General features: G+C 43.1%; 1 protein-coding gene across 1 annotated transcript in view; it reads right to left on the reverse strand.

Moving 5' to 3' along the window:
- DISP2 (dispatched RND transporter family member 2) overlaps positions 1-11568 on the reverse strand; it is a 33716-nt gene extending 22148 nt beyond the window's left edge. Inside the window, exon 1 of the mRNA XM_060760303.2 lies at positions 11342-11568. Within this exon, the coding sequence (XP_060616286.2) occupies positions 11342-11433 (92 nt within the window). The 5' untranslated portion in view covers positions 11434-11568. The remainder of the gene's footprint in view (positions 1-11341) is intronic.
- Positions 11569-11787: the final 219 nt, after the last annotated feature.

Raw genomic sequence — 11787 nt, forward strand, 5'->3', positions numbered from 1 at the left:
TTTCAGTGGAACCAATGACCTACAGAACTGGTGGATGTCACTCGCTAGATAGAGGCTGGAGAGGCATACCCTGGGATTCTCTAGCTCTATAATAGTAATAACACTTTATTTACATTCTGTCCTATCTCCCCAAGGGGTCTCAGGGCAGATCACAGTACACATACACTGCAAACATTCAATGCTGTTTGAACAGACAGAACAGAAACAGATAGACAGAAAGGAGGTAAGTTGTGTCAACATCCAGCTTTTTGGCACCTTGGAGGTTGTGCTCAAATCTTCTCTATACCTCTAAATGTCTTTCATTGAACAAGGTGTTGGACTAGATATCTTACAAGAATATTTCCAGCTCAGCATTTCTATGATTCACCAGTTTAAGGTGATATACTGTTTTTCACCTCTTCTAGATAGTACAAATAACACGACTACTGTTTTATTTATCTTGGTAATATAAGATGGAATCTTGTTGGTATACTATGTTAGTCATTTTTCCCCCAGGGTCTGCTTTCTCTGACAGCCTATTTCTCAACTGTCTTATTTCCTGTGTGGTTGTTGCACCTGCGGTCTTTTCTCTCTTATCTCCACCACTATTCTGGCATGGTTACATAGTGGTACAGTATGTTCACAGGATTCCAACCAAAACATCCATTTTAGACAGCTGTGAGGTATTAAGTTTGCAAATGTGTGGGCAGAAATGTTTTCTTTAGTAAAAATATTTATACCCCATCCAATCATCACAGCAACGGAGGGCAACAGACAAGCAAGATCATTTGAAAACATGTTGAAACAGTAAATAATTTAACAATTTAAAACATACAAGCCATTTAAGCAATTTAAACACAATAACTGTCTCCCAAAGCAGTTACTCTACTCTGAGCTCAAGAATGGAAAACTGAGTGTTGGTGGAAAAGAGATTTAAGGGTGGGCTCAAAGCCAACCTTAAAAACTGTGGCATAGACACCAAGAACTGGGAAGCCTTGGCCCTTGAGCGCTCTAGCAGGAGGTCAGCTGTGACCAGCAGTACTGTAGAATTTGAAGAGGCACAAATGGAGGGTGAAAGGGAGAAACTTGTCAAGAGGAAGGCACGCCTAGCCAACCCTGACTGGTACCACCTTCTATCTGGAAACCAATGCCCTCACTGCGGGAGAAAATGCAGATAAAGAATAGGGCTCCACAGTCACCTATGTACCCACCGCCAGGACACCGCACTTGGAGGACAATCTTACTCAGACAACGAGGGATCGCCTAAGTAAGTAAGGTTTATATTGCTTGAGACAAGAGCCTTACATTGCTAGAAGTTTTGATTTAAAGGACCATGTTTTAACTAGGCACTAGGACAAAAGTGTCAAACTTGTGGCCCTCCAGATGTTTGGGTCTCTAATTCCCAGCTTGTCCAATGGCCAGGAAATCTGGGAGGTGAAGTTCAAAACATCTGGAGGGCCACAAGTTTGACACAACTGCACTAGAAAGATGTCACCAGTGATGCCAATCTAGTCTCCAACAGGAAAGCCTTCCCTTACTGAGGCACCAGTAAGCAGAGCCCCCATTATAATGAAGATTGAACTGGATTGCAGTCTAAACCACCCTGAGTCCACATGGGGAGAGAGGGAAGTCTCGAAATAAAGTATCATCATCATCACCATCATCATCACAGTGTAGACTCATATAATCCAGTTATAATAAAATAATAAACTTTATTTATATTCCGCCCTGTCTCCCTAGGGGAACTCAGGGCGGATTCCAACATACAGCAGCAAACATTCAATGCCTCCGTAAAACAAATACCAACATCATAACCCCCACATATAAAGTTAAACATTTATAAACTAACATCAATAGATTAAAGCAAAATGTAATCAAACAAAAATGACATAATGACGTATAGTCTGAACCTAAAACAATTCACATTGATCTACAGAAGTCAACTATCATTCACTGCTCAATGTAGTTCAATCTGGATTATATCAGTCTACATTGAATTTATAATCCAGTTCAAACTGCATTATGTGGCAGTGTAGATGTGGCTAGAGAAGCCAATAAAAGTGCAATAACTTAAGCACATGTCAGAAAATTGGCAATGAACACAGGTCAGATCTATCAAACTTGAGCCCACAGATGCTTTATAATGGTATAGGAGAGTGATCTTTGAAGTGCCAATTCAAACATTCTGTATTTTAGACGTATTATAAAATAAATGTAAAGTTCTCATTTACTGACAATAATTTTGTATCTTTCTGATTAAAATAACAGGTAATGACAAAACTAACCCTTTCTAGCTGATGAAATATTTTAAGGGATGAACAGGAAAGCAAAAGTGATGCATTGGCAGCAATGCATGCATCCCTTCATTTGGGCAGCCTGTGAAGATGATTTCCTAAGGAACGGATCTGAGGCCAAGGCCATTTAATCCTTTAACTTCATTACCCCATACTTTCACATTTATGGCCATTCATTCACCCAGTGGGGATGATCCAATGAAAAAGAGCAGCAAAAGAGACGTGAAAGGAGAAATTAGGTTCCCTTTGAAAGGACTGCAGCAGTGATGTTGCAGCTGCATGTAGGCAGGAATGTTCCCCCAGTCTCAGAACAGTCACAGCCCGCAGCTTCAAAGCTGTGGTCTGACAGTTTCATTTTGTTTAGCCCAGCTGGATGTAGTCGGGAAAGAAACAAAAAGACTAGCTCAGTGAAGCCGACAACAAAGAGGCAGGAGTCAACACTTTTGATTTGGTAGCACAGCTGCTTGAATGCCTCTCTGTATTGTCTCCCCTATCATTTTCCTAAAAGCCATGCAAAAAAGATGTCTGTGTTGATTAGAACCCCAAATTCTTCAGCTGGGAAAACTATGTAACAACATTTGAAAAAAATCTGTTCCTGGTTTGAAAGTGTTATTTCCTGTTTAATTGTGTGGTACTTACTTAGAAAGTAGTTGTTATACTCCAGAAACTTCATTTTTGTGTCTGCCACAAACTATGTTAAATTGCTTGAGGCTCTATGCGATATTAATTGAAAAATTATAGCAAAATATGCTGCAGGATGTCCAAAAACAAAGTGTTTGCAGTTTAACAGACTTTTCCCACGTTTTTATGATTTTGAGAAGCTGCAAGTTGCTTCTGGAGTGAGATAATTGGCCAACTGCAGAGACGTTGCTCAGGGGACGCCTAGATGTGTTACCTTCCTGTGGGAAGGTTCTCTTATGTCACCTCATGGGAAGCTGGAGCTAACAGAAGAGAGTTCATCCTGTCTCACAGATTTGAACCGCCAACCTTCAGGTCAGCAGTTCAGCTGGCACAAGGGTTTAACCCATTGTGCCACTGCAGCACCTATGATCACTGTTGAAGATTAAGTTTTGATGACAGAACCAATTAGGAAATGGGATTTATAACCCACAAACAAAAATCTTGTTGCATAGTCCAATCAGTGAAAAATGGGAGAAGATCAAGAAAATAAAATGAGAAAATTGTGATTTTGTATTACCAAATATACACCACTGAAGGACTCTCGTTGTGGTGACAACTCTCATCTGTGTTTTGTTCTTCTCTCCCAGCTCCAAGCTCAAATGAAGGAGTAGCAAGCTGTGCACAGCACTGACTGGTAGGCATCTGTGATATTATGAACCCACCCATTCTTCCAATGCACAAAATATTAGAGGAGCTGAAGCCATAATAAAGTATGGGTATGTGTGGAGTTCAACCCAAGAGGAAGACAATGGCAAACCTTCTCTAATTAAAGCCTGCCAAAAAGCCTAAGACAGAAGGTTCTTCCACACAGCCATATAACCCAGAATACCAAGGCAGAAAACAGCACAATATTTGCTTTGAACTGGGTTATCTGAGTCCACACTGCCATATATTGCAGTTCAAAGCAGATAATCTGGGATTTTATTCAGCTGTGTGGAAGGGGGCAGAGTTGCCAAAAGTCAGAGCTGACTTCTGGGCATGTAACAATCAAAACTTCAGTCAAAAGGCTCCTAGAATGGCTTACAAAGGCAGTCCCTGCTTTTAGGTAGACACAACACATAAGTTGTAGATGTCTGTTGAGAGTTAAATCATGATAATGACCATTTTCACACCAAACAGTTTTACGTCTATGCCATTTTAACAGCTACAAGTGCATTCTATAGAAATTGAATTAAAACATGTGCGGCAGTTGTGCACTTTGGTAAGTCAGATTTGGTCACGGTAGTCTTCACTCTGGTTACATCCTGAATAGACTACTGCAACATGCTCTACGTGGGGTTGCCTTTGAAGACTGCTCAAAAGCTTCAAATGGTCCGATGGGCGGCAGCCAGATAGTTCACCGGAGTGGTGTACAGGGAGCAGACAACCCCTCTGCTACTGGCAGCTCAAGTGGCTGCCAGTCTTCTACAAAGCACAATTCAAAGTGTTGGCTTTAGCCTATAAAGTCTTAACGGTTCTGGCCCAGCTTACCTATCCGAACATATCTCCCTCTATGTTCCCTCTTGTAGATCGCAGGTGTGACTGGTGGGGACAAGAGACAGGGCCTTCTCATTGGTGGCACCTAGTCTGTGGAACTCCCTCCCCAACAAAATCACATCAGCCCCCCCTCTCCTGACCTTCAGGAAAAAACTTAAGATGTGGCTTTGGGACCAAGCCTTTGACCAATAATTGGAGCAGTGCAATAAGTGACCACAAATTAATGTGATTGACAAATGGAATGGCCCTGGATTATTATTTAGATGGTGCGATTTTAACTAATGTTTCAATAATTGATGTGTTAACTTTTTTTAATTGTAATTGTTTATCTTATGGACATATATGTGTATGACATTGAATTGCTTCCTGTTGTAAGGCCACCTTGAGTCCCCATGGGGTGGGAAGGGCAGGGTACAAATGTGTTAAATAAATACAATAAATAAACAAACCTGGGCTTTATAATTTGGTGAGACACTGTACTTCTTTGGCTTGAGATGTAAGACTGGCCTTAAAAAATCTTCCATGCCTCTTATCAAGCATCCCACCCAAAAGCCCTTCTCTATGAGAGACTGTCTTCATTTCACAAAGACATTTCTCAGTGTATGTGGTGAGATGGAGAAGGATTGGTACCAGAACATCAGTTCTTGATTCCCTGATTTCATTACAAAGGAAGAATTGAGAGTTATTACATGGACTAAGTTCAGAGGATACAACACTGAATAAGAAAGCCAAAAGGACTTTGTTGAAGACTGAGCCAGGAATTACATCACTTTGTTATCTTGGACGGTCTTGCGTATTTAGAAATTCTGGCTTCCAGGTCCTCATGTTATGTTCCACAGAGATTTATAAATAATTATTACACATGTATTATTGGATATATTTAAATGGAAGTGAGAATTAAGTAAGGTTTTGTTTTCCTGAAAACTCTTTGCCACATGGACTAGAACAATACATATACAGACAGCAGCAGAATAATTTTTGTGTGGTGGACACAGAAAAGAGTAGCCAAGACCCTACTCTGAGCCAGCATATAAAACATCCCCCTGTAGAGACATCTGATGGGAGGAAATTCAGTACAATCTGGTGGAATATTTGAACAACGATGTCTGAGAATTTTCCCAACAAAAGCTGATGAAATGAACAAGCAATACATAAGAGTAAAGATATGGGAGCATAAAAACCCAACAGGATTGCTGATTAGAAAGACAGACTACTAATTTCTTTGGATAGCACATTATTTAACATAGCAATCAGTTATGGGCCTAAATTTCCTGAAAACTCCAGTTTATGTCTGATCTTGGAAGGTAAGAACAGTCACCTGGATGGGAGCATGCCAATGAATACCAGGTGATGTATGCTGTATTTCAGAGTAAGATAATGGTAAATCACCCATGAGTATGGAGCCCCCAGTGGTGCAATGGGTTAAAATTTTGTGCCGGCAGGACTGAAGACCAACAGGTCCAAGGTTCGTACCCGGGAGAGCGTGGATGAGCTCCCTCTGTCAGCTCCAGCTACCCATGCGGGGACATGAAAGAAGCCTCTCACAAGGATGGTAAAACATCAAACATCCAGGAATCCCCTGGGCAACATCCTTGCAGACAGCCAATTCTCTCACACCAGAAGCAACTTGCAGTTTCTCAAGTCGCTCCTGACACACACACATATACCCATGAGTATTCCTCACCTAAGAAAATCCTGTGGGGTTGCCATAAACTGGCAGAAGACATGAAAGCACAAATGCACACACAGATGGGGAAAAACAAACTTTGAAGCCTGCCCATGACAAGCAAAGGCAATATTCAGGATTTTAAATTAGCATTGTCTTAATGCAGTGTTTCTCAAACTGTGCTCCTCCAGGTGTTTTGGACTTCAGCTCCCAGAAATCCCAGCCAGCTTACCAGCTGTTAGGAATTGTGGGGACTGAAGTCCAAAACATCTAGAGCAGCACAGTTTGAGAACCCCTGCTTTAATGCTAAGGAGCTGATGAACCAACAAGATGTTGATCAGCACCCTCAAATTTAGGACACGATCAAAATCGTGGGAAATAGTAACAGTGTATAATAAACTATTTCACTGAGCATATTTTGGTGGCCTTGGGTGGAAGTTGTCTTATGTGAGGCTGATAATTGACCCATTTAGTCCAATATGTACATTATGACTATAGGAGGCTTTAACAATAATAATACTTCATTTATATTCTGCCCTTCTCCCTGTATGGACTCAGAGCAGATTACATTGTAAACAGACATTCAGTGCCTTGGTACAATACAATGAGACACAAACAAAATCAAAGCCAGGAGCTTCTCGTTTCATTTCCAGCTTTGGAGGCAGTGCTCATCTTTGGCTCTGGGAGAGGTGCTCTTCTCCATTTGCAAGCCAAGGAACCTGCATTGTCACCTCCTGGTTATGTGACCCGCTGGAGTGGTATCTATTTATCTACTCACATTTGCATGTTTTTAAACTCCTAGGTTAGCAGGAGCTGGGCTAACAGTGGGAGCTCACCCCATCTCATGGATTCGAACTACCAACCTTCAGGTCAGCAGTTGGGCAGCACAAGGGTTTAACTCATTGTGCCACCGCGGTCCACATGTAGTTCTATGACGGGGAGATGGATCACGCAAAATATCTGGAGAGGACCACAATAAAAAAGACTGCATTGGACATATGTATTCTTCTTCGCCCTTATGTCCCTGCCCACAGCTTTGCCAGAGCTATCAATTCCCAAACTATCTTTTAAAAAATCTTAAATTACAAATATTATTATTAAATACATTATTTTATGCTTTTAATGTATTGTGTTTAATTGGTTTGACTTCTTGTGTTAATTATGTTTATTTAGTTTAACCTTAGGTTCTGGTTGTTTATAGGTTTATTGAGTCTATTTACTATATGTTTTGCCCTTCATGCTGTTTATTTGTTTTTTTGGCATTGAATGTATGCAATTTTTGTTTTTCATGTGAATTGCCCTGAGTCCTTTGGGGAGAGAGGGTGGTCTGTAAATAAAGTTGTTGTTGTTGTTGTTATTATTATTATTATTATTATTATTATTATTACTACAGTTTTTAATCTATCATTTTTTGTTACTTTATTAATTGAAAAAAATGTTTGCATACTGCAAAATCTCAGCACAGGCGTCTTGAGGGTAAAGATGTTTCTCTGAACCATGAAGCAGCACAGTTATTTATTTTTTAAAGATACTATGTGTGCTGCTCCCCCAGCCTAATGGGAGGGCTGGTCTTTCCAAGTACAGTCTAAGCTTTTTCCCCCCAGTAGCCAACTAAAGACACTCACTAGCAGGTGATGATTGCAGTGACACCCTCCCACTCATGTTCCCCAGCAACTGACTGCTAGTCATTAACTGACCCACCTTCATGCATTTTTCGAGAAAACTCAGCACTGTCTGGAATAACAACACATTTAACTGCAGTGGCCTCTGGTTCCACATTGTTTGAAACAACATCTCAAATATTTCATTTGGAAAGCCAAACCTATGGTTAACCTATGGTAAACATGACAAGATTCTACGAAGATAAGGTTTACCTATCACATTAGAATCATAGAATCATAGAGTTGGAAGAGAGCTTGTAGGCCATCCAGTCCACTTGCAAAAAAAATAGGAAAATTGCATTCAAATCATTGTCAACAGGTGGCCATCCAGCCCCCACTTTAAAACTTCCAAAGAAGAAGTCTTCACCACACTCTGAGGCAGAGAGTTCCACTGCTGAACAACTCTCAAAGTTAGGAAGTTCTTCCTCATGTTCAGGTGGCATTTACTTTCCTGTAGTTTGAAGCCATTATTCCGCATCCTAGTCTCCAGGGCAGCAGAAAACAAGCCTGCTACCTCCTCCCTATGACTTCCCCTCACATATTTATACCGTTCCATCATGTCTCCTCTAAGCCTTCTGCAGGCTAAACATGCTCAGCTCTTTAAGCCACTCTTCACAAGGTTTATTCTCCAGACCCTTGACCATTTTAGTTGCCCTCCTCTGGACACTATCCAGCTTGTTGACATCTCCCTTAAATAGCAGTGCCCAGAATTGGACATAGTATTCCAGGTGTGGTCTGACCAAGGCATAATAAAGGGCTAGGATGATTTCCCTGGATCTAGATCTGTGGTTCTTGACCTATGGGTCCCCAGGTATTTTGGCCTACAACTCCCAGAAATCGTAACAACTGGTAAACTGGCTGGGATTTTTGGGAGTTGGAGGCCAAAACACCTAGGGACCCACAGGCTGAGAACCACTGATCTAGACACTATACTCCTATTGAAGCAGGCTGAAATCCCATTGGCTAGATAATACATTTTCATGTTTTCTTTCCATCCTGACATAGCCTCTATATGGCTATGGGGTGTAGGGTGGCTATGGGGACCAATTTTCAGCCCTTGGCAGCCTCTATGAGCTCAATCAACTATTCAAAAAATGACATTGGGGGATACAAAAAGGAGCTAAAAGTCTTGTTCTGTTACAGAAAAATGGCATTCAGAAAGATTAAGGGCCATCAAAAACCCCTTACTGGGCTTCCTTGAGTCTCATTGTTGAGAGAAAGAGTGGGGGTGTAAATAACAATAACAGCAGCAGCAGCAGCAACAACAATAACAACAACAATATGTCACCTGAGGGCCAGTGTTTGTCCACCCTTGCTTTCAAACTCTCTGGTGAATGATAATTGGGAAGGAAAAAGGAACCATCTGAGATTGGATAATGTAGGGTTGGATTAAAATAACCAGATCCCATCCTTCTCAATGGGGAGCTTGCACAGATTTTCCCCACCCATGGAGGTAACCCAGCAGAGGAACAATCCTTCCTACTCAGGCCCCTTCATGCCTCCATCTATGTCTTCTTCATAAAGGTTTTATAATTTAAATAAGTTTTTATTGAAGTCCAGTCTGTGTTCTCTAACATAGTCCTCTATCGATTTCTAAGGTGCTGTGTTAGACCAGGCATCCTCAAACTGTGGCCCTCCAGCTGTTTGGCCCTTCAACTCCCAGAATTCCTGACAGTTGAATAAGCTCATTAGGGCTTCTGGGAATTGGAGGCCCAAAGAGCTGGAGGGCCTCAGTTTGAGGATGTCTGTGTTAGACTGTCAATATTCATAATGTCAAGTATTTTGACCAATCTTTCAATGTTGGTATTTCTTTCATCTTCCAGGAGTAGCCAGATGGAAAAATAAGATATCCTTGTTCTTTTCTAACTCAAAATTCATTGTATTTTCAAAGCTTTGCAAGATCGAGAACAAGTCACGAGAGTAAAGACAAAGATCCACCCAGAGGAAAAGTGTTCTTGCCATACATCAAGGGAACCACTGACCGCATAGGGAAACTGATGAGGAAACACAACATACAAACTATCTTCAGACCCACCAAGGAAACCCAGTGAATGCTATGTTCAGCAAAGGACAAGAGGGATCCTCTGACCTCTGCAGGAGTCTACTGTATACCATGCAGCTGTGGACAAGTCTACATAGGGACTACCAAAGTCCCCCTAGGGGTGAGAAAAGCGGTATATAAATGCTGTAAATAAATAAACACAGCATTGCCCAAGCACGAATCACGGAACATGAAAGGCACTGCAGGCTACTTCAACCAGAGAAGTCAGCCATAGCTGAGCACCTGATGAACCAACCTGGACACAGCATATTATTTGAGAACACCGAAATGCTGGAGCACTCTCACAACTACCGTGTCAGGCTACACAGAGAAGCCACTGAAATCCACAAGCATGTGGACAATGTCAACAGAAAGGAAGAAACCATGAAAATGAACAAAATCTGGCTACCAGTACTAAAAAACTCTAAAATTAAAACAGTAAATAAAAAACAAAATTCAAACAAAGGGAAACTCCAGACAAGAAACAATCAGGAACACCTAATCACCTCTCAAGAAAGGCGTTTCCCAGGCAGTAACAAGCCACACCTAAAAACTGTCAGGCCATCAAATGCTAAGCAAGGTGGCCAATTGAAACATTCACACTTACCTCCAACAGACAAGAGTTCTTTCTCCCAACCTGGACCTTCCACAGATATATAAACCCAATTTTCCTAGTTTCCAACATACCTCACAACCTCTGAGGATGCTTGCCACAGATGCAGGTGAAACATCAGGAGAGAATGATTCTAGAACATGGCCATACAGCCCGAAAAACCTACAACAACTCAAAATCCATTATTCCTAGGAGATAATACTCTGGCTTCAGTTCCATTTTTAGACCCAGAATCCTTTACACTTCCTTCCTAAGACCCTACTGCTTTCTTCTCCAACACTCTATTAAGGAAACACGCCTTCGTGTATTAATTCCTGCTTCTATCCCGTACCACCCTGCAGTGGAAAATCACCAAATGTCTCCCCCCCCCCCCCGGATGGCCCCATGTACTCCTTGTTTGGCCCTCCTTTATAATACTGACCCCGAAAAGCCTGGAGGTGGGAGAACACGAGGCTGCCTCCCCATTTGCCGCCTGGACTCGCCTTTCTTCGCATTGGCGGATCAAGGAATCTCTGGGCAAAAAGCGCTGTCTCTTGGGTGCCTTTTGTTTGTGGCAGGGTGGGGAGAGACAGAGACATCCCTCCTTTCCTGGGTTGGCAGCGGATTTTGGAGGCTTCTCCTGGGGGGACTTTCTCGGTGAGGAAAAAGAGGGGACGGAGGCCCAGAAGGAGAGAAAAAGACCCCCCCCACACACACACCCCCCACCCAGACGACGGAAAAGGGGGCTTCCCTTGAAGTGAGTGTAGATAAGGTCCATCCACCCATCTATCCATCTTTCATCCCTCCTTCTTCCTCCCGCCTTTCTCAGAGCAGCTGCCCTCCATTGTCTAGAGGGGAGGGCAAGGGGTCAATGGACACCCCCTCCCTCCCTCCCTCCCTCCCCCCACGAAGGAAAGGGATGGCAGCGATCGTCCTCAGCCCATGCCTTACCTGGCTCCCTCCGGCCGCATCGCCTTGGCTGTCTCTCCGGAGACCGCCTCCTCCAAAGGCTGGGGAGCCCCCCTGGCCCCCGCCTCTTCCATGGCGGCCCTCGCCCCTTCCCTTCCTTGGCTTCAGGGGCCGAAGGGAAGGCGAGGCGGAGGCGCTGTCCGCAGCTCCGCGGTGCTGAAAGAGCGCTCCAGTTTCCTCCGCCGCCGCCGCAGCTCTCCCAGGCGGACACAAAGCGGCGCATGCGCACATCGCCCTATTGGGGAGGGGAGCGGGCCGCGCCGGGCACGTGGTCCAATGGCAGCGGAGGGAGGCCAGAGACTAGCTGGAGACAGAGGCGGCATCTCCTACACCAGGCATGGGCCAACTTGGGCCTTCCAGGTGTTATTTATATTAATGTTTTTAATGGTATTTTATGGTGTTGTGCTGACTGTAAACTGCCCTGAGTT

The sequence above is a fragment of the Anolis sagrei genome, chromosome 1 (genome assembly GCF_037176765.1).
Source record: "Anolis sagrei isolate rAnoSag1 chromosome 1, rAnoSag1.mat, whole genome shotgun sequence".
In the NCBI taxonomy this organism is placed as follows: Eukaryota; Metazoa; Chordata; class Lepidosauria; order Squamata; family Dactyloidae; genus Anolis; species Anolis sagrei.